Source organism: Nanorana parkeri, unplaced genomic scaffold, assembly GCF_000935625.1.
Source record: "Nanorana parkeri isolate BGI_ZX_2015 unplaced genomic scaffold, ASM93562v1 scaffold734, whole genome shotgun sequence".
NCBI lineage: Eukaryota > Metazoa > Chordata > Amphibia > Anura > Dicroglossidae > Nanorana > Nanorana parkeri.
In genome coordinates, this window is record NW_017307002.1 from 667,525 (window position 1) to 690,912 (window position 23,388).

At 39.5% G+C, this 23,388-nt stretch overlaps 1 protein-coding gene across 2 annotated transcripts in view; it reads right to left on the reverse strand.

Annotated features, from left to right (window-relative positions):
* LOC108793291 (voltage-dependent calcium channel gamma-8 subunit-like) overlaps positions 1-23,388 on the reverse strand; it is a 29,504-nt gene continuing 6,116 nt past the window's right edge. The window contains exons 2-5 of one of the 2 annotated variants that reach the window (XM_018564201.1): positions 20,994-21,067; positions 2,708-2,848; positions 210-691; positions 111-158 (exon numbers count right to left, since the gene is read on the reverse strand). In XM_018564201.1, coding sequence (XP_018419703.1) covers positions 111-158; positions 210-691; positions 2,708-2,848; positions 20,994-21,067 — 745 coding nt within the window. Of the gene's footprint in view, positions 692-2,707; positions 2,849-20,993; positions 21,078-23,388 lie in introns of both variants that reach the window. The other variant, XM_018564200.1, reaches the window with a different exon arrangement.

Below are 23,388 nucleotides of genomic sequence, written 5' to 3' on the forward strand. Positions count from 1 at the left end.
CTACATGGCATAAAATGGCTCCTATCTCCATCCTAAAACGTACATTCTATCCCACGCATTGCACATTCACTCACACGCGCTCACTTAGAAGACCTTAGGCTTGGAAACACCTACACAGGTGTGGTTTTCCTGTTTAGAGTGTTGGTGTTTGAACCTTCCTTGCCCAGGGTGCCAGTGTTTGAGGCTGGTCCTGTGACGGTGACGGTGACCCCTGGTTCCTTGGGGAAGCAGTTGTGAAGCTGTAGAAAACTGTGATCTCCACGCTCTGTATTATATAAGCTGCTTACATTAGCCTTGGAGGTATCTCTTGACAAGGTATACATGGAGATGTCAGTTGAAGGTATCCCTTTGACTCCCACAGGAGAAGTGTCCCTCGACTGAGAAGGTTCAGTGGAGCGTGAACTTGATCTAGAACGTCGGCGGTATCGAAATCGGTAACTTGGTAAGCGAAGAATGGCAGAGGGGTTTTTGATCAGCTCAGTACGTGATTTACAATGGGCCTCTCTGTTCTTTTCAATGTAGATGTTGACCGCAAGGACCCCAATCATTTCAGCAATGATAAAAGAAAGTCCACCAAAATAAAAGGACCAACCATATGAATAATGACTCTTTTTCTCATCATCTCTCCTGGTTCCAGGATCTCCGGCATTGGCAGATATGTAAACAATTACACCAATAATGTTGCTTAATCCTGTCATTAAATGTAAAAAAAGAAATGGTCAGAAAATTTGGTATATCTTGCTTTCTGAAAAAAACAAAAAATCCCTTTGAAGGGACAGTGCACCATTCAATGGGGCTAATTTAGACATCTGTATTCTGGACCTCCTTATTATCACCCTAACCAGTAACTTAATCCTTAACCTGATTCTAACCTAGCCCCTCAAAAATTAATCCTTAGATTGAATGTATAGTGTTTTGCACATATTTTCCTTATAATTTATAATCAGGACTAAGAATTAATAAATAATAATAAATATTTTTTTTGGGCCTGGTAAAAATGAAATATTGTATATGAATATATAGTATTCGTATCCCCTACCAGCAGGTTGAGCTTTGGGCTCCTGTTCAACTATTTATCTCAGTTTTAACAGAGTTCAATCGCTCAGGCTGAAATTTACAGAGGACAAGTGGAACAATGACTCAACACCCTTTCCTCCCGCTCCCTCCATGAAGCCCTGTCTGAGGTTTATGTCACATTAAGTGAGCCTGAACCTTGCATAATTACTGTCTTTTAAAGGATAATAAATTATTTTAAAAAACAGCCAGAAATCCAACATAGTTTACTTTAAACTATTAACCAGATCTTTAAAACTGAACTCCAGGCACACACAACTACACAAATAAAATACATATACTGTATTATAGGTTTTTTCTACCTGCCAAATGATCAGTATTACTAAAATTTGCAAATCTCTGCATACAGCATGGCCAGTGTGGAGACTGGACATTTCTATACTGCAGCTAAGTAATACAACTAGGACTTGTCTCTGCCCCCAGCATGTGACTAGAAGTAGAATGAGGGACAGGGTGCTGGGCTTCTTTTTTGGCTTGAAAAGTCTTTAATAAGGCTTAAGTTTGGCAGCTCTCCACAAAAAAAGAGGCCTTCCCAGAACCTTGCAGTTTCATGCGGATGCAGAAAAAAAAAGAGCTCCAAATGTAGCAGCGTTATTGTGTTACTGGTTCAGCAAGCATTACAGCGAACCTGTTACTTTTCCTCGAATGGCAATAATTCAGCTCACTAAAAATATTAGGTCAAAAGCTTTGAGATGTTTATGTAATTTCAATCCTTATTAAATATTTAGCTTTTTAGTAAAATAATATTGCTAATCCTGCCATGATGGTCCTTGGTCAGGCACATCCTGTTACAGGGTGATTACTGTCCCCCATAGTGTTCTTGTATTGTCACCCTGTCACTAACTTCCCTGGTGGAGACTACAAGTAGATGTGTGGACAAACAGCCTGCAAAGGCATGGTCCATCATTGTCACCCACAGGAAGTCGGACCAGAGCAACAACTTGCAGATGATTCTAGAGCCAGTGCTTGTAGGCAGTAAATGGACGGTCAGCAGCACTGAGATGCAACAAAGGATAAAAAAAGATTAAATAAACAATATATTATAGAAAAATAACATTGCAAATGTTGATATTGTATAGTTTTTGAGCAAACTAAATATAATTTAGTTCAGTTTCAGATGTATTTTAATCATTAAGTTAACCCTTTAACATTTTACTGGAACACTAAAACTTAAGCTATCACTTAACATTAAGACACTCCCTAAACTCTATGCTAACCATTAACTTTAAAGTGTATGTAAAGCCAAAACTTGTTTTTATTGTGGATAAATCTTTAAATTAGAGAATGTAGAACACAACGGAGTCACAAATGTGCTAGAAAATTAATTTTAAAGCACCTTTTAGAATTAAACTACTGTAGCAGGAGGTGAAGCCTCAGACAGTGTTCTGTATGTAAATTCAGTACAATAGACTAGCCATGACTTACTGTGTTTAATAGAGTTCCATCCAGCAGTAAACTTCCCCCATCATCAGTTAGAGATATACCCAAAACAAAGAGCTATTATTTAGACTGCAATGTCTAATAAAGCTTACAATAAAGAAAGGAAATGCTCATAATATAATAGTATTTTAGCTGACTTGATTACTTTCGCTAGAGTTTTCCTTTAGGTAATTTCAAATCTTTTTTTTCTCACCTGCAGCAACAAATAGAATTCCAGCTCCTAGGATGATGTTGCGCTTGGATTTGTAAACACGACTGGCAGCAACACAAAGGCCCCCAAGTAGCAGGAGCATGGCACTAAGGATAGGGAAGATGCTTGAGGCACGAACCACACCTGGTATCAAAAGAAAGGAAAAACAGATGACTTGATATAATTGTCTATAGACATAAGCTGGTTGAAATTCCTTGCTACATCAAATATTAGTTGGAAATGTTGTGAACATGGCCATATTTATTTTAATAAAACCTATAGAAACAAGGCCTTTACAACCATTTAAAGCAATACCAGACAAGTAAAAATGAGCCAGTATGCAAACCATCTGAACATAATATTTGGAAAGTTCTCGGAGAACTGTAGCTTGATTGATGGGTGCTGTAAAAGAGATTGCTATGCTTTTTTTACCAACTGTTTTTTAGTTGTGGAGCATATGTGTATTTAAGGGCCAACCAACAGACCAGCAGGGTCTTCAACAGTTTGAGAATTAACTAGATATCTGTCCTTGGTTGGCTATTTCTGGGATATTAAAAGTGAGAATCAACTTGCTAGCCCTTGTGAAAAATTACAGATGCTTGCGCTCAATGCATCTTCTACAAGTTCCTGACACAGAACAAGACAAAAGGCACTGTTATTTACACCCGGCAGTTTCAAAATGTTGATAAAAAAATGGGAAGACAGTAGAATCAAGTTATTTCCCTTAGTTAATGTACTATATATCTCTAAGCCTCAAACAGATCTGCCCACATTCCCAATGTGGTACACTCTATATTCATATAGACGAACCCATGATCCTTTCTGTAATCACCCTTCTGTAATCAATGAATCCCATCATAAACAGGACAGTTGCATGGTGCATAACATAGAAACTGGTTTGGTTATGGAGAGGCAAAATAAGGGATGCATCATGTAATGTATTTTTTGCCATGTTAAAATAAAAAGAATTGGGTCACTTTTATATCAAAGACAGCCTTAAATAGCTACCCTCCCTATCTACACTAAGCTCTCCCCTAGCTCTAAACCCTGCCCAGAGGGATGCATATTCTGCTTAAAAGGAGCTTAAAGTTTAAAAAGAAAATCACTTTAGCCCACTATGAATCCAAATTAATAGTTTGTGTTGTGTTAAAAAAACATAATCTATGTCTTTCCATAAGTACAAACAGTCTTTGCAGTCTCAAAAGTGTTGAAAAAGCCTGACTAGAACAGAAACGCAAAGAAGAGGCATATCAAGTATGACAAGACTGCTCCTTGCAACTTTATCTCGCCTCTTATGTCTTTTTAATGCGCATTATAATGTTATTATCAATTGGGGATGCCAGTGTTTGGAGCACCTTTTCTTTCTGCTTCTAAGAATATTCTTTTTCTCTGCATTTTTTTTCCTCCATGTCTTTTCCTTGAAGAAACAGATAAGCAGTCATAGGAATCTTGCTTGGAAGTTGCCACCTGCAAGAAATGCCTCACCCAGTTTTATGGTATTAATGGTCTTGGTAAGCTGCACCTCCCCATAAGACAATCTAAGGGGTTGATTTACTAACCTTATAAACACGCCACGAACAAGTATACACCTCTGTAGTGTGTTCCCTCCCAGCATGATCTATTGGTGGAATCTAGACACCTTTGTAGTGTGTACACACCCAGCAGGTGTGTTGTGCAAAGCCCTGCATGAATTGCAAGGTTATGTTGTGTAAATTAGCTCTATGTTGTGTTGCTTGCGTTGATGAATGTAGGAATGTAAATGCATGAGCTAACCATTTTTGTCTAAACTGTGAAGCAGCATTATATATGCATCATGTGCATGATTTTTCCATATATGGCATTAGTGGAAATATGCTTTTAGACACTTTTTGGTTGATAAATACATTTTGCTGTGTAAACATCACACACACCTAGTGCGTGCGTGTGTTTAGGTTAGTAAATCACGCCCTAAATGTCTAAGAAACATTTGTAAGGTACAATAGGCTCAGTTCACTAAGCTACAGCATTTTTATTTTCTGTATGAACCATTTTGTCAGTGAGATATATTGATCAGATAATAGTCATTTAGAGTCAGTGAAAGCTGAAATAACAATAATCGCTCACACAAATAGCACATACATTATAGCTTAGTGAATTGAGCCCAATGCCTGAAAACTGTCTTGGTCATACCGAAGAACCAGGGATCTGATTTAGCTGCAATGTCTTTCTTTTTCATGTTTGGCCCTTGACATTTCTTTATGATCATGAAATCATTAGAAAAAAAAATCAGCCATGCATGTTATTTTATTAATAGAAACTATTTTTTTCTTTTGAAAGAAGGGAAATTGCTAACATACAGAACACCAGGTCAGTCATCGTGCATTGATAATTTTTTAGATGCAGCAAAAATAATTCACCTTAGATCCTCGTACATGAGTGATTTAGTATTATTTAAATTCTCACATTCAGTTAAAATAGACACTGGTAAGACTGCAGTAGAAAGCAAGGTCACTGTGTGCTTCCAGACTATCCTTTTGTTTTCCTGCAACATTTAGCTCACAGCCATTTGCAGAGCTGCTATTTGATTCTGTGTGGCTTATTTTTAAAGACAAACAGAAATGTGCAAAATGAAATGTGCAAAAACCCAGCTCAGGAGTAATTGCACTGACACGCCTAGCTAGTCCTAGTCCTAGTTCAGTGGCCTGAGTGCTTTGTAGAACCATGTAAGTCTCTCTGCTGTAGAGAAGAACTAATGAGAAGAAGCCACTTTAAAAACCCTCCACAGTGTTTCCTTGAATGTAGAGAAAGCGTTGATTTGGGGCAAGATCACAATTCCTCAAAGTATTCAATTCATGTACAAAGTGGGTGCTGGGTTGTAACTTCAAATTTTGGGTCCCTATAACAAAATATTGATAGGGCCCCTCTCAATTACTCAAACAAGGGTTAAGGGTGGTGAGCATTGTTGGAAACAAAGATAGTTGTGGTACACAGATCCTAAATCTCTGGAAGCCACCCCCTGGTTGATTTGTAATAACAAAAGAGAGAAGAAAATGGGGTTTTGTAGGCGCCAGAGAGACAAATCCAATAACCTTCAAACCATAATAGTGTATAAAAAATATAATCAATTTATTTGACACAGATTAAAAGCATTAGACAATGCATATAGAGTATAAAAGGAGACACACAACTCAGAAGAAACCTCCTAACACCCCCATGAGTTCCAAAAAATGAGGTTATATAAACAACATGATTACAGGTCTGAAGACATGAGCATGATGGATGAGATACAAAAATAGAGCAAATACATCTCAATGAAAGTAGGTAATTGTAATGAAACCTCTGGTGGAACACAACAGGTGGGTGGTAATGTAACACTTGCAATAGTCAAGGTAATGCAGTGCTAAGAAGGCTCAAAGCGTTTCTCTAAGTGCTAGTTTTGGACTAGATGCAAACATAACAAAGTTGTCTCTTAGATCGGTCCTTGCAGCCTTACTCCCTCTCCACTCCAATGGTCTGGTCTAAAGATCCACATATACACTGTGTATAGGACGTGAGGACACAGAGGGACATATCATCGCATACGGAGCATAGGAGGAGAGAGGCTGAATGGAGCACTGTAACTGCCAGCCAGCTCCAAGGTTCAGGTGAGTACAACTGTGTTATTTTTGCACCTAGACCAAAATGAGCACACACACATACCAAGCCATAAAGTGAAAGAGTCTGAGATATTTTGATTGTTTGAAATTTGACTAAATAAACAGTCAACATACTGTATATGTTGGCAACACTCCCCATTTATCAGGGGTTAAAATTGTAATGAGAGCTTGAATGGACTTACAAGAAATTCTCATATATAAACATCCCAGGGTCTCTTAATTATTTTTTTTGGCTTTAACAACCTCTGTCTGGGATTGGTTTGTAGATATACCAATCGCATATCATTGTTTAGCCATGGTCTGATTGACTGTGGAAAGACTTTGCTAGATCCACTATATTATAGGTGTATTTGAAAATGTGCTAGGCACAGTGTACTAACCATTTAGTTCAAAGTGGCTAGTCCATGTTGACTCCATGCGTCTCTCAAAGCTGGTAGTGGCCAGGTAGTGCAACTCTAAACTGCATAGATTATCTAATCCAGAGATTGTGTGTTGTGATATAGTTATTTAAAGGGAAATTAAGGTGTCTTTCATTAAGGTTTCTGTTATAAGTGTAATATTATTGAACTACAGTTTAACAACTGCAAGGGTTTACCCATCCTCATTCTATCATTTCTGATGGATTTCCCCCTTTTTTTGTACATAACGGTTTATTGATCTTCATTGTATTACAACATTTTTTATCTGACGTCTTAGAATCAAGTGGCCATAGCGGTAACTATACGTGCTGGAGCCCAATAGAAAACTCATTAAGAGGACTTCTTATCGCTCTAATCTCTATCTCAATGCCAATTCCCCTAGTGATGCAGAATTGCTTTAACAGCACTAACATTGAGGTTTCCAAACCATTTATACACTATGCTTCTGAGCCCATAGCATTTGGATGGTCTCCTATAACTATAGCTATGCCCAGGATTATGGACAGAATTACATTACATTACTTTACATTACATTAATGGTAAAGCATTGGGCTGTAAGGGCTGAAATTAAGAAACCGATAGGAATCTAATTCTTCACCTCTGTGCAAATATTGTGGGGCTAAAATTTATATTAAAGCCTAACTCCAGGCAAATCAAGCAGGTATACAAAGACAAATAATGTAGCTCTCTACATATTATTGTTAATGCATCATTACATTCTTTTTTTAATACAAGTAGAGTAAGTACCTTGAATTGACTTCCTATTAGCCTCTTGAAATCCCCTATACAGCTGATCTCATACTGGAAGAGGAAGAAGGGGCACAATGGCCCAGCCCATCGTACTGCAGTGCTTGTGTGCTAACAAGGGATAATGTTTGGACCCTGTGTACACAAGCGATTTCTGACCTTAGTTTACCACTTGGTCCAACCGCCAGTTAAGAGGCAAAAGGTGGAGGTTTTGGATACCGTCACTTCACAAAGGATTTATATTTTTACGGTTAAATGTTTTGATATCTGGAATACATCTGCATAGCACATTCATTGTTGGATCACCTTTGTAAGGTTATCAAGTTTTAAATGACTGGTTATGACGTGGACTTTGGAATAGATAGCATAGCACTATTATGCTAGTTCATGATAATAGAACTGTCTAGTAGAAATTATTGTTGTCATTGGTGATAGTGCTACACTATACGCTTTGGTTTTATTTGCGATAACACATTCTAAGTGTTGGCAACTGCACACTAGAGATAGGGAATCAATAGTGCAGACATTTTTTTTTTATATAATTGTATTATACATTGCCTCCTGCCCGCAAAAGATCGCAAGAGTCTCGCGGAGGAATTTAGGAGACTCTGCAATACGGCACCATTCGCAAGTGTGAATGAAGCCTTAACTTTTTTATTTATAGTGGGGTGCTTTGGTTTACTAATGATTAAAGACTTAGTACATTGTGGAAACCACGTGATTTGGTTTTCCTTCTATGGGGGGATGCAGATTGCACTTTTTTCACACCAGACATCAGAAAGTGCTCAGCAGGTCAGCAATGTGGGCTGAGAACTTCCATTCATGTCTGGGTACACTGCCCATAACCTGGTGGCTATACATTCTGTTCACATTCAGGGACTTCTTTTTCTTTAGCTGTTCATTGTCATGAAATACAATATAGTAAGACATCTGAAGTTTTTTTCTTATCTCATGTCTGAATATATTAAAGCTGTAATAATTACATTTTCCTTTCGCTCAGCAGATCTAGAGATAAGTCGGCACACTTCAGGCATGCCAAAAGAACAAACGGTATACAGATAGTGCATGGTTAGTTAAAACTGGTTAGATCAGAGGATTTATGATAAAATAAATCTTATAAGAAATATTGTCTTTTTTTTTCATGTGCAATATTTTTGTCACACATAGAACTAAGAAAGAGATCATAAATTGTATTCCATTTGCAAACAGAGCACAGCAGAATGTATTCGCTTTCAATCTCTGGAATTCATTTTTATTCTTTTCAATGTACAAACACATTTAAGTCCTGTGTAACAAAATCTGCAGTTTAAAGAGAAAAAAACACGTTTTTTTGAAAGTTTTCAAATTTGTAAACTGATTTTATTAGGTATATAACATTGTTATTTTACAAATAAGCATTCCGTACATTTTGCACCATTGACTATGGGTTTTCTTAAGTGAGTGCATAGCAGTAGCTTTTCAGAAAGTCTTTTTTTAAGCCATACTGAGCATGAAGGGGGGATTAGTCACTTTTCTAAATCTATCAGCTGTATGTGCAATATAGGCTTTAGGTGTTCAGCTTTGTAAACCACTGACTTTTTTCCAGAAACCTGTCGAGAATAGTCAATAAACACGTGAAACAGTGCCTGTAGTCCCACATGGTGGCTGGAAATTGTAAATATGAAGTACTCATATCTTTTAGCCCTGAAAACAATAAGGCTGGGTTCACACCTAGGCGTACTGAACATGCACGGTTTTTTTAACGCGATTCGCGGTAAAAAAAAAGTGTGCGACAAACGCGCGTTTCCGAGGGCTACTTGGCTGTATCCCAATGGAAACGCGAGACCAAAACGCCCCAAAGAAGTACATGTACTTCTTTGGGCGTAGGCCGTTTTGTAGCGAATTCAGACGGGCTGAAATACGGAAAGGTGTGAACCACACCCATAGAAAACAATGGTATTTTCAAGTTTGTACGTTTTGTAGAGCGTTCATAGAGCGTTGAACGCGCGACAAAACGTAAAGGTGTGAACAGGGCCTAAATCAATTAAAAAAATGTATAAATGTAGGAGAGACCGATGTCCTCGGTTTTTGTTATAGTTAGACACCATCACCCCATAACATCATAATTTAAAAATATATACACAAATGGTATACATTTAATGTAAACAGTAGAAAAGAAGTAAAAAAGGAGCTAATGGAAAAAGATTACTACAGATTATTAATGTTAGTAGTAGTACTAGGATGTGCTGTAAAATATAGGGCACATGGAGTTTTGAAATATATTACTTGGAACCAATAATAAAAAAACATGAATGTTGCGGTGGCTGAAATCTCCTTGGCAATGCTGGTTGCCTAGATGTTATCTAGGCATGCAAAGACAAGCAAAAGACAAGCATAATCACTGGAAAGTCCTGGACTGAACCCGGAAGCCCATATAAAACAAAAAAAAATGCACCGGAATGCGGTAAAAATGTGGCAAAGCGCACTGACCTGCATTTGCAGACCTGCTTTAGATCTGGTCCGGACATGGTGTGAACATAGCCTTAAAGAGGATCTTTACCCATATATTTAATATAACAACAAACACAGATTTAGAAATGTTTAGTAATGACAATATACAAACACATACTTCTAGATAATTGCAGGCTTTGTATTCTTTGCATTCCTTATTTCTCTTTTCCTCCCCAGTCTTCTGACAGTGGCCATGTTTACTAGCTCTCTCTTTACTTCCTGGATTACTGGCACATGTGACTAGACATGTGACTAGGACAGGGGTAGCCAAACTACGGCCCTTAAGCTGTGGTGAAACTACAAATCCCATGATGCATCTCTCTCCGGCAGTCATGTCTGCGGCTGTCAGAATCTTGCAATGCCCCATGGGATTTGTAGTTCCACCACAGCTGGAGGGCTGGAGTTTGGCTACCCCCTGGACTAGGACATGTGACCATGCAGATCATCTCAGGGAGGAAAATGCCTTTCCCTGAGATATCATGAGATTACAGATGAGATTTCCCAGCAATGCTCTGCTGATGACAAAGCAATCCCAGTGTGCATTGCATTGGCAAACTGAAGTAGTTTGCACTTTCAAAGCAGGATGTGCAAGTATTTCAAAATCACAGCATTCTACACCTGACATGTCTATGTTATTAATAATCATCATACATAGAGGGATGCATTGGTAGAATTAGATTTTTTAGTGTAATGGTCCACTTTGAAGGATGCACGCACTTTAAATCAAAGTGCACTTATCCTTGTTCCCCCAGTTTCTTGAGCTAACTGATCCCACCCTCCACCTCCACAGATACTGTATATACCGAGATCTGACTGCTGTGGCCACTATTGCTTATTTACATCCCACGCCGCAATTCCTTTCTCTCCTGGCCGCACAGGTGAATTACAGCCCCATGGACTTTTATAAAGCTTGTCTAGCTGGTAGATGAAGGTAGACATGCCCTATACACGTCTTAATTCTTTATAATCGTTGCGATTTTTATCATAATTTCTAAATAAAAGGCCTCAGGCAGTTGCTTGATTTTGATCCAATCTGGTAAATAAATGAAATGAAAAAGTTATTATTTAATATAGTTGTGGGATCTTGCTTGCGGCTGACCTGGAAGAAAACTGAAGGAAGTTTATAAATTTTCAAATGTTTATTTAACTTTCAGCACTTATTGAGCCTCAATGTCTTGGTTAAGCAATATAGGGGCCAAGATGGGGAACCAATGTTGGGTTGTTTAGGACATCAGTTGCCCTTATTTTGGCCTCATTGTGTCCTTGGATGTAATGGCTGCATTAGTTTTCTTTTCTTTTTTTCAGGCTTTGTTTCCTTTATTTTCACCTGGTGATTCTCCTTGTAACATGCTTTCTGGTCTTGTGTGACAGTGCTCGCTCACCCTCCTGTATTGATGGAAGAGCAGCATTGTCATCCTAGGACAGCAAGTGTGCTAGGACTACACCCCCACTCCTGCAGTGTAGCACCGGCACTGTCTTGTCAGCTAACTACAGGAAGTTATGAGCTTATTGGATTTCTTGTAGGATTAAGAGGTAAAGTTTTTCACTTATCGGACAGATATAACTAAAAATCTCCAATGGTAAATTTAGAATACCATAAAGAAGCAAATAAGAAAGGTTCAATGTACCTCTTTACTATATAACTATCTCATGCTGCCTAGAACCACTTGATTATTTAAAAAAAAAAATGTTCTATCTTCTACATGATATACCTTATCATTCTACTGTTCAAATATAAGTGAATCTCTTAGTGTTGTTCCACATGTTGGGGTATATCCGGCTCCCAGACAGAGAAGCATCTAGTCTGCTTTAGTTTGAAGGGCTTTAGCAACACAAAACCTCTATATTGCTGGTCCATGCCCAGCTTCAGAAAAGCTGATTTTTGGGGACAGAGATATGCAGATTTGGGGCTACAGATTAAAATAACAAGATGGCTTCTGCTGTGAAATTCACAGCAATGATGCCCAGCCAACACTTGGAGAGAGTGCATGATGACAGGAAGTATCTCCAAGCGATCAGCAACACTGAGAGGCAAAACAGTTATACATACATACATACACACACACACACACACACACACACACACATATAGTGTGTGTGTATATACATATATATATATCTCCATCTATCAGGTATGCCAGGGTTAGATTCCAGGAGGAAAGGTTGCGAATAGAAATTGATGTGAATTGAAACCCACTGTATAATCAGGTGAATAGAAGGTTCCAGGACTCTCTCAAAAATGACATAAGTGACATAATACATTATATTTAAAGCTTTGAAATAAATGTTATTAAAGGTTCCAATGGTACCCCTGTGCCCCTAGTGTGGCTCTGTGTGCCTCCATATCTCAAAGTCTATCCCTGTGCTCCTGGGTATGTCCAAGTGTACCCCTATGCTCTTCTGTAGCTTCAAGTATAACATCTGTGCCTCCAGCATGTCTCTTTGTGGCCAGCGCATCTCCATGTGTGCACCACCATACCTCCAAGTGTCCCTCTGTGTGCCTCTGTAGGTGTCCACAGTTTTTTATTGAGCTGCGACCTGTGACCCAGTCTAGCTGCCAGAGAATCTGCACAGTACTGTGCATACTGTTGTATTCTAGCCACTTGCAGTTGTATAGCATTCCTCTGCATATCCTTAAGCATACACAAGGTGGCGCTGTTGTTTCAATAGCGATCACATGACCAGACGAAAAGGGCGCTATTTTGAAATGGCGCAAACGGAATTGGCACAAACCGAGGGCTACCTGTATGTGTGTGTGTGTGTATATATGCATATATATTCATATATATATACATATATATTTATATATATACACTGTATATCAATGGTAATTGTTTATGCTACACCATGATTAAGTAAAATTGTTTATGCTACACCATGCTTAAGCAAACTGTCATCCTTTTCTGCACAAACTACCTGCTACCATTCCATATACATTATTTCACCTATTTTCTGAGATTGCACCACACTGTAATGCAGGACATGTTATTACCATGCGTTCCTGTGCAGCCGATCATACTGGGGGCAAGGGGGGGGGGCCTGTCTGCAGTGCCATTGACATGAATGGCACTGCCATGCCCCCTCCCGCCCCAGAACGCAAGGAGACATGGGGAAAGCAATCTCTTGCATTCTGGGCACCGGGCAGTGGGGTAGACGTGCAGGCTGGTCAAAACGAGCCCCAAGACCTTTTTTTAGCATTGTTTGTTATATTCCCAACCTTTCCCTTTCTGGAGCAGGCAAAAATCTGTCATCCAGGTAGAGATTGGAACTGCTTTACTAATAGATGTCTAAACATTGCTAAACAGCAATGACATGAGACAAGGCGCAAAAAAATGCTCACACCAGCTCTGGTTCAGACCTTGCTTTTTGCATAATCAGTTCTTTTATATGGTAATAATGCGGTTTCACTATGATATCCCTTGAGGAGCCCTCGTAACTCAAAGCTGTTTATACGCGATGGACTCTATCCAATTCTAAATGTGAATTTGTGGCGTCCGGTAATAAGGCTCTCAGAAATGATTGAACCGCAATTTTCAGGTCAGTGGCGATTTCTGGGTCAACGTGTACAGATCTACGCGGATCTCTCGCCAGTGACTATCCAAAAAAGATGCTCTTTGAAGCCATCACTACTAGCCTTAACTCAACAAGGGGTGAAGTACAGGTGGGCATTTCCGTTTCGCCTGTTATTTTTCTATAAGAATCAACCTTACTCCTTCACTAACTTCTCTGAAGGCGAAAACTTGATGAAGCGGTTAGGGATCACCTTCAAAGCCCCCTCACCTCTGCCTACCGCGGATCCTAAGCCAAGTCTACAGCAGGCCAAAAGCCTTATCTCGCCCATCTGGGAGAAGCGAGGCAGAAGGGTAGAAGGGTACTACCTCTCGTTTAAGCCCTTGGAGAACTCATAAATAACTCAATCCCTGGTTACTATGAGAGTAATGGGAATTGTAGTGGCAGTTTCTCTTTTTTGCTTTTTTTCCCCTTTTTTCTCTTTAGGAATGGACTTTATGCTAATAGTAAACATAGTGTTAATATGTATTACCCTGCATATGCTGTAGTAGGTCTTGGCTATGTTTTTTTTTTCTCTGGGATTAGAGGGATTGACTATCCTTGTTATTTTTTTTGGTGTTTTCTGTTGTTTTTCTTTAAGGTCAGTCAATCGAGAGAATGTTAATTTAATGCTAATATGTATTAATTTTGTGTATATTGGGGTGGGCACCGCCCGCCGTAGGTTGTCGTGCGCTTCAGTTTGTTCTGTTTGTTTGTTTTTTCTCCTTTTTTTTTCTCTCACTTACTTTTTCTTTTTTTCTTCTTTTTTTTACTAATTGCACTTTTTACTTATTTTTCGTTATTTTTTTACTTTGGGCAGACTCTAGGAAGTGCTGGATACTTTGTTTCCGATTATACAAACCTGAGGTCAGGCAGGAACCAAGAGGCCTAAATTACAGCTGGTTAGTAAAAGCTAAATGACTATCAAGATAGTGGATAAACCCTTGTCCCTTGCTTCACACAATACTCAGGGTCTGAACTCTCCTATTAAGAGAAGGAAGGCTTTTCAGAACTATTATTCTCATCATATCGATATACTCTTTCTCCAAGAGACTAATTTTCCCGCTATCGGTTCTCCATCTTTTATGCATAAACAATACCCGAAATTTTATGTTGCAAACGCAGTGGACAAAACAAAGGGGGTGGCTATATGCTTTGCCTCAGGGATCTCCTTTCAAGCTATCCTTGAGGTTAGAGATCCAGGGGGCCGGTATATCTTCCTTAAAGGGTACATTGAAGACCAACTATTTTCATTAATTTCTTATTACGCTCCGAACACCGCCCAAATACCCTTTTTTTCCTCCATTATGGGAGCCTTGTCAGTACACATGGAGGGGATAATCGTTTGTGCAGGAGAATCAAATATTGCATTAGATTCCACCGTAGATAAGACTTACAAAGGGAAGACCAAGTTTAAATCTCATTCTAAAGCAGGATTAGAATTCGATCGATTACTGCACACATATTCCCTGATAGATATTTGGAGGGAACAGAACCCCTCAAAAAGGGACTATACACATTTTTCCTACGCACATGGGACTTATGCAGGAATAGACCATATTTTTATTTCCTCAGCCCTGGCCCCCCGAGTGATTTCTTCCTATATTAAAGAGATTGTTTGGTCCGACCATTCTTTAGTCACAAAGAGCATTTCCCATGCACGCTATTGTAAGAAACCATTTCAGTGGAGGCTACATGAATCGCTATTAAGTGCACCATCGCTCAATAATAAAATAGCGGCACAACTTTCTCTCTATTTTGCCCAGAATTGTGATCCAAATATCTCTCCAGTTGTGGTCTGGGCAGCCCATAAGGCGACCATTCAGGGCAAATTTATAGAACAGTCTACTAGAGTTAAAACACAAACCTCTAAACATGTGATAAAATTGGAGGGGAAACTAAAATCACTGACTCAACAACATAAACATCTGGCTCTCCCTTCCCTCCTCCACCACATTGAAACCTTAAGAACTGAGCTAAATTTGCTCCTGACCACAAGGGCAGAAAAAAGCCTTTTTGGTGGTCTGCTAATCAATTTTATATACACAAAGATCGGATAGGCTCAACATTGGCCTCTAAATTGTCCCCTAGAACTCGTAATACTTAAATGGCTAAAATTAGATGTACAAATGGAAATTACACACAGAACCCAAAAAAATCTCTTCAGGAGTTCTATAAATCCTATTCCTCATTATATGAGTTTCAAACGCGGACCACGGCAGACCGGATGGCTAAGTTTTTCAATAGTTTCCCGATCCCTGTTTTACTAACTGAGCATAATCAAATTTTAGAATCTCCCATTGTCCTGTCAGAGATTAAAGGTGTAATTGAAATGGCGAAGGTGGCTTCAGCTCCGGGCCCAGATGGTATACCTGTATCTTATTATAAAAAACATGTAGAGATCCTTGCTCCCCATATTTATTTATTACAGGTATTTATATAGCGCCGACAATTTACACAGCACTTTACATAGTTGCACATTCACATCAGTCCCTGACCCTCAAGGAGCTTACAATCTAAGGTCACTATCTCACATGCATACATAGAGGGCCAACTTAGAGAGGAGCCAATTAACCTACCAGCATGTCTTTGAAGTGTGGGAGGAAACCGGAGTACCCAGAGGAAACCCATGCACGCACAGGGAGAACATGCAAACTCCTTGGAGATAGTGACCCTGGCTGGGATTCGAACCAGGGACCCTCAGTGCTGCAAGGCAGAAGCAGTAACCACTACGCCACTGTGCTGCCCATATGGAAGCCTTCTTTAATTCTTTGCACTCAGGAGCCCCCCTGGACCTGGACCTTAATAGAGCTTTCATAAGTGTCATTCCAAAGCCTAATAAAGATCCAGGGGAGGTATCTAACTATAGGCCAATTTCACTAATTAATAATGATATTAAGTTCTTATCCAAAATCTTTGCAAATAGGCTGAAGACATTTTTAGGTAATTATATACATCAGGACCAGGTAGGCTTTATTCTAGGCAGGCAGGGCCCAGATCAGGTTAGGAGGGCAATTGACCTTACTTCAGTGCTAAACAACTCCTTGGGGGGATCTCACCCTCATAAAGGCATGCTTCTATCTATAGATCTTCAGAAAGCATTTGACTCGGTCTCCTGGAATTTTCTGCTGCAATTGTTAAAACGCTGGGGGTTTGGACCTTATTTTTTACGGATAGTGCAAGTATGGTACTCCGCCCCCTCAGCCCAGATTCGCCTACAGGGCTATTTGTCAGAATCTATTTCTATACGTAGAGGGACGAGACAAGGGTGTCCCCTCTCGCCTCTGTTATTTGCATTGGCGATCGAACCTTTAGCTATATTGCTCCGAGGCAGTTCTGATATAAGAGGGATCATGTGCCAGTCAGAGGAGCATAAATGTGCTCTTTTTGCAGATGATATTCTACTCTTTGTGACCTCCCCTCTTGTCTCAATTCCCAATTTGATGGCCCTGTTGGGCGAATTCTCTGAGATCTCAGGACTCCAAGTCAATGCTTCTAAATCTGTGGCACTCAATATTAATCTCCACCTAGATCTGTGGGAGGCCCTTAAGTGCTCTTTCCATTTCAATGGGGAGTGGATTATCTCCAATACCTTGGTGTTAAGCTTACCCCGTCATATGCGCAACTTTACACAGCTAATTATCCTTCATTATACAAAGCCCTCAGGGAAGATATGAGGAGATGGTCCACCTACAACTTATCTTGGCTGGGACGTATTCACTCAATCAAAATGACCCTAACCCCTAAAATTCTGTTTTTATTTCAGGACTCTTCCAATCCCGATTCAACGGGTAGAAGTTATCAAATTGCAGTCGTGTATTGGTAAATTCATATGGGGTGATAAAAACCCCAGAATCTCTCGCACTATTCTTTTCAAATCTAGACAACAGGGGGGATTAGCGGTCCCGAATTTGCTCAATTATTACAGGGCAGCACAGTTGTCACAACTGCTCTCATTATATTCTGCGGCAGTTATCCCTGACTGGGTTGAACTAGAGATTAGCTCTGTTGAGGCATTAAAATGGATGCCTACTAGGCTAAGGCCCAAAAATATTTTACCTACTTTGTTACATTCTTTGGCCCTATGGGATAGGTTTCGGGCTAAAGAGGGGATCCTTTCATCTCAAACCCCCCTTGCACCACTGTTTAACAATGCTTGCTTCCCTCCGGGACTACAGTCTAAAGCATTTCAATGGTGGGTGGATAAAGGCTCGCTGATTTTATAATATCACATAAACCAATATCGCTTCCCTATTGTTTAAATACTCTGCAGATGCCACAGTCGGAAATGTTTAGATTCAGACAGATACAGCACTATTTAAAAACTTTACAGATCCCTGAAAGTGGGGCTCCGTTATTGACAGAGTTTGAGCGGTGGTGCCTGCGGGGGTCTGAGCAACGGGGGGGTATCTCCTCAATATATGCTGCATTACTTGGGCCATTTACGAAGTTAGCTTACATGGCTGCATGGGAATCCGACCTAGGTGCTGTTCTCTCGTTGGAAGAATGGCAACAATGCACTACGAGGTTGATGATGGGAATCCCCAACGTCTCCCTAGCAGAGGCCAATTTTAAAGTTTTTTCTAGATGATACCTTGTCCCGGTTAGATTGGCAATTATGTTTCCTGCGACGAGCCCCCTATGTTTTAGAGGATGCAATCAGCGAGGCACTATGATCCACATTTGGTGGCAGTGCCCAAAATTGCTCCGCTTTTGGAATAGGTTTTTTGCCCTGCTCTTTGAGATCCTCCGGCTTCATATCCTGAGAGAACCGCAACACTTACTACTGAATAAACCAGTTCCAGGTATTTTTAAGAGCACAGGGCAAATTCCTGTTCTTTTTCTTTTTAGCAGCAAAGATATCCATAGCTCGATACTGGAAATTAGAAAGGGTACCATTCTCTATGGTGTTGTCCAAATTAAACTGGATTATGATTCATGAGAAGCTTTATAGTATTTTGCAAGATAGATATACTAGCTTTGAAGAGGTCTGGAAACCTTGGTTGATGCATCAAGCAAATCCTCTAGGCAGCCTGCCCGCCTGCTTAGGTTAAGTTAAGGTGTTAATTACTAGGAATCCATGAGTCTGCAATTCTGCATTATTGTGTTTTATCTTCTTCCTTTATTTTTTTATTTTTATTTTTTTTATTCTTTATTCTTATTTAAATAGTGTTTTCATTTATTTTTCCACCTGGTGGGAGGTTTGTACTACCCATCCAGAGGGATGTAGTACTCACAGATTGAGTGATAAACAGCGGTACTTACAATAGCAACAGAGAAAAATCGAAATTCATTTTACCTCCTTTATTTAAAGCAGGAGTATCTAGGGTAAAGAAATACAGAATTGCGGGCTCCGGTAAGGTATTAATACAATACCTATCCAGGCAGGGTGTATGAAGATTTATTTTAAAAACAATATTATTTAATCCTAAATATTCAAAATACATTTACAAGTGAACAAACTTGAGTATGCATGTTGTGTAGTATATCTCCTCCTTGATGGTTTCTTTTCTCAATTTTTTTTTTTGTTAATTACTCCTCTGCTACAATGAGTGAAACATGTTACTGAATTAAACCCACCCTAAACTATTTGAAATGACCTTTCTTATTATTGGACACAGACTCTTGTTAATACCACTGTACCACATAAACAGGCATCCGTATCTTAATATCAAAGTATCCTCAACTTCAAAGGAAACTGAATTCAATAACAGGACCTAATTCAGTACATCACTATGAAGTAAAAAATAACTATTTATTGATTCCTTTTCAGGAAAAAGTAAAAGAGGTAATGAAAGCACTTAGGCTAACGGCTTAATGCTTTTCATGCCCTTCAAGATGTTTAATGAAGAACATGCTGTACATCAGTGGTATGTCAAACACAGTGTAGAACACTGACTTTAAGTCAATGCTATTCAGTTTTGAAATACACACACCACAAAAAGTACTATGCATAAGGGATGCACCTATACTAGTATCAGTGTCAATACCGAGTATATGGGCGAGTACTCGCCCAAATGTTCCAATACATACCCCCGATAGCGGAACTTCCAGTCAGGAGGAGATTCCTCTGACCAGCAGTGCCACAAGGGAACATGGAGCGAGCTTCCCAGCCAATCAGTAAGCGGGTGGGTGATGACTCGCTGCCCGGCTTCCTGATTGGCTGGGAAGCCGGTTCCATGTTGTTTGGCCAGCTCTATGCTGATTGGCTGGGAAGCCGGCTTCATGCTAGTGGAAGTACCAAAAGATAAATATTGGTACTCGTTCTCGATACCAAAAAAAACATATCGGTGCATTCCTTCTATGCAATAGACTATCCAGTTGCAATCTTTATAACTTTTAGCTTAGAAGGGTCAGAAGTTAGGAAAGATTATTGTTGATTGTTGTTGGTTGTGTGTTTAGATAAAGCACTGAGATACTAGCATTGCACCACAACGCCACCCACAGCTCAAAAGACAAAATACTGTATGTGCGATTGTATTTCCAACAATTGTTTGCTATTGGTCACAGTATATTGTATCTAGCTTTTTGTCTTATAAGACAAAAAGAATGCAGACCCATAACATGCACCTTCACATACTGCTGAAGTGCAGGCATCTTGCACTGCCTATTAGTATCTGTATTAGACTTCAGAACAATAATTATTGCCCTGTTGAGTTCCTACATTTCAAGCAGAAGGTGTACACATGGCCTCGGCTTCTGCTCAAGTTACTACCAAACCCCACTCCTATCTTCTGAAAATCAAATCAAATCTGTTGAGTGGTGGGGTATGGTAAAGAATGAAGGACCAGCAGTTCAATGAGGAGATCAGCCCCATACTTTGCACTCCTAGAAGAAAAACAATTAAAGTAGACAGAAGAATACAGACTTTTAAGGTAGGTCCTAGAAGGAAAAGTCCAGTGTTTGACAGATGGAACTGTGGAAGGAAATAACTGAGTCATAGAGCTGGCCTCCCTGCCACATTGTGAGTCTCTGTGTGATGGTAAGTGTGGAATTCACCTGTAATGGCAGATTTTAGGTACTTTTACTAGTAGCATGTAAAAGAGATTATGGTTTTTGTTTTTAAGGTAGGTCCTAGAAGGAAAAGTCCAGTGTTTGACAGATGGAACTGTGGAAGGAAATAACTTTTACTAGTAGCATGTAAAAGATATTATGTTTTTTGTTTTTATACTGAATTCACAAATATAATGGGCAACAAAGTTCACAGCTCAGACAATATTTAGTTTTGGATTCCAGATATAGTTACTATACCCCAAAATCCCTGTAGCCAGTTTCCAAGTACCAACAACAGAACAAGCTAACATCTATGGAGAGGGACCAGGAACATTTTCATATTAGTGCTTTAGAGTGTGCAACAAGTAAAAAAAAGTCAAACAAAAATCGTACATCGAACAATCAACAATATACACAAGTCTGTATGTGCTGTGAATGTAATTAAAAATGACTCACGCAGAAGATATTCGGCACTGTCATGATCATAATCTGTGTCTTCAGGGAAGTGATTTATGTTTACACATATTCCTCTTCTTTGTCCTAAATATGATGAAAACACACATTATTTATGGATTAAATAGCATAATATACATAACACATCTTGAGGAATGAATTTCTTGACTACACATGAACGCAGAATCTGCATAAGTAAAGGACATTTCTGTAATCCTCGTACCGAGATACTTATACCAAGTTCAGTCTAGCAACCCCTCTAAATGCTGTGTAGAAATGAATACACACTGATCATGGCAGAGTTAACTTCTGCTACCTTTATCAATAAGGAGTCATCCATCCTAACAAGGAAATAGACAGATCTGCTACATATAGTAGACATATTGGGCATGATCAGCTGCCAACGGGAATACAATATGTACAAATACTGTAACATGGAAACAGTTCCAGACACATATGCATCACATGTTGGAAACCACATTCCTGCTTCCATCAAAAGATGCAGTATAACAATTCTGAGTATAATTTGTCTTTGACTTTTTGTATGTGTAAAGGAAATCTGTAGGAGGAAATATGTTCCAGTTCTAAATTGCCTGACTGTCATTCCAGTGACCTGGAAAAGTATGAAAATCACATGTGTGAACTTTACTCTGATTTTGTTTGGTACATGCTCAGAAAGGATTGAGTCTGGGAACAGCCAGGCATCTAATATTTTAGAAGATCAGAAATAGCAGCCACCATATTTCCTTTTCACTCACTGTAAGTTTCCTTTAATATTTGTTTGTGTCTTGGTAAAGTTAGAAGCCATGGTGGTTTAATGCTTGCTTGGGATGTACAACAATGCCTCACAAACAGTACACATGCCTAACAGAATCGTTATTGGAACTTACCTGCAGTGTTCAAAAATGTTTCACAGTGTATAGTCGGCCTTCAACATAAACTGGCCTGTGACAAAGATAATCTATATACTTTTGCATAAAAATAGGAAAACATAATTTTTCGATTTTTAAAGTGAATAGCGTAGTGTTTATATTTTCTAAGCTGAACTTCAGGCAGATAATAAGAAGACACTGATCCATGTAGTATGTGTTCATTAACAAAATCATCAATACAGCATATCTTTATTATTCCAACAACTATAACTACCTGAATTTGGCTTGTTATCATCCTCTAGCAATGCCCTGTACATCAGAGCTTAGACTCTGACTAGCTGGCAAGAGGAGGGAGCAGAGTGACAGTGAGAGCTCATCTGTCTACGGCTTCTCGTTCACTTTCAAGTCTGGGGAGGGACTTGACTAGGGATAAGCCATGGATTAGGATTTACCTTGGGTTCATCACATACTAAACTAAGGGGGGTTTTCTAATATGCCAGCCCAATTAGTATAAAAGGCAGGGTTCCCAACAGCATTTTGTCAGTGTGTGTCAGGTGTGGATAGGGAGTACTGACAGTGTGCAATCATGGAGAGAGCTGGTTGTGCTATATAGTGCTATACACAGTGCTATTGTGCTACATTACTGTGTGGTGGCCTACAAATAAGGACTACTTTTTTTTCTCTCTGTGTCAGCAACAAATGCAGTTGCTTTTTTTTTCTTTTGTATGTTTCATTACACTTACTTTGGAGATATTTCCCCTCCTGTTGTGTCTGCAGAACAGGAAGTGAAGGTTATTGTTTTAGTACACCAAAGCACCGCATCCTCAATTCCCCATTGCCATAGCTGAATTTAAAGTTAGACAATCTCCTGTATTCATGATGTCAGTCAGGACTAGAGGGAGAAGTAGAAGTTCTGCACATGCACCTAGTAGGGAGTGAGCAGGTTCTGCACCCACGGGACATAGCATTGGTTAGGAGCAGGGGCGTAGATAAGGGGGGGGATGGGGGGGGTCAAACCCCCCCCAGAGCGACCTGGGGTACGGGGATCGGGGCTGAAAAGGCATATCTGCTTGTAGATAGGGGGTAACATGCCTGGAGTTTCACTTTAAAGAGCAATTGATACAAACAGACAAGAAGCTGAATTTCAGAAGGGTGGCTATATTTTTGGTCTTTTAATGCCTTCAGTCTTCCAATGGTGGATTTCACTATGACAGCAGAGGAGGTATTGTAGATCCAAGCTCCTCCAGCTACAAAAATATGGTGTTACTGATGCTGTTCATAAGAATTGTACTGCTCCATAACACCACAAACTGCTTAAAGGCATCTCTCAAGCATGTAATTAATTACTTGTTTTTTTTTTCCATGTCACCCTTGTCACCCCGCTGTACGGTATTTCTTTTTTATATTGGTACCTGTCTCTCATGACAGTGCCCAGCTCCCCGCGTTCTTTGTATAACAACCCCATGCCAATTAGCCTTGAAAATGGACAGAATACATTTTCAAGATTTGCCCCCCCCCCCCCCCCC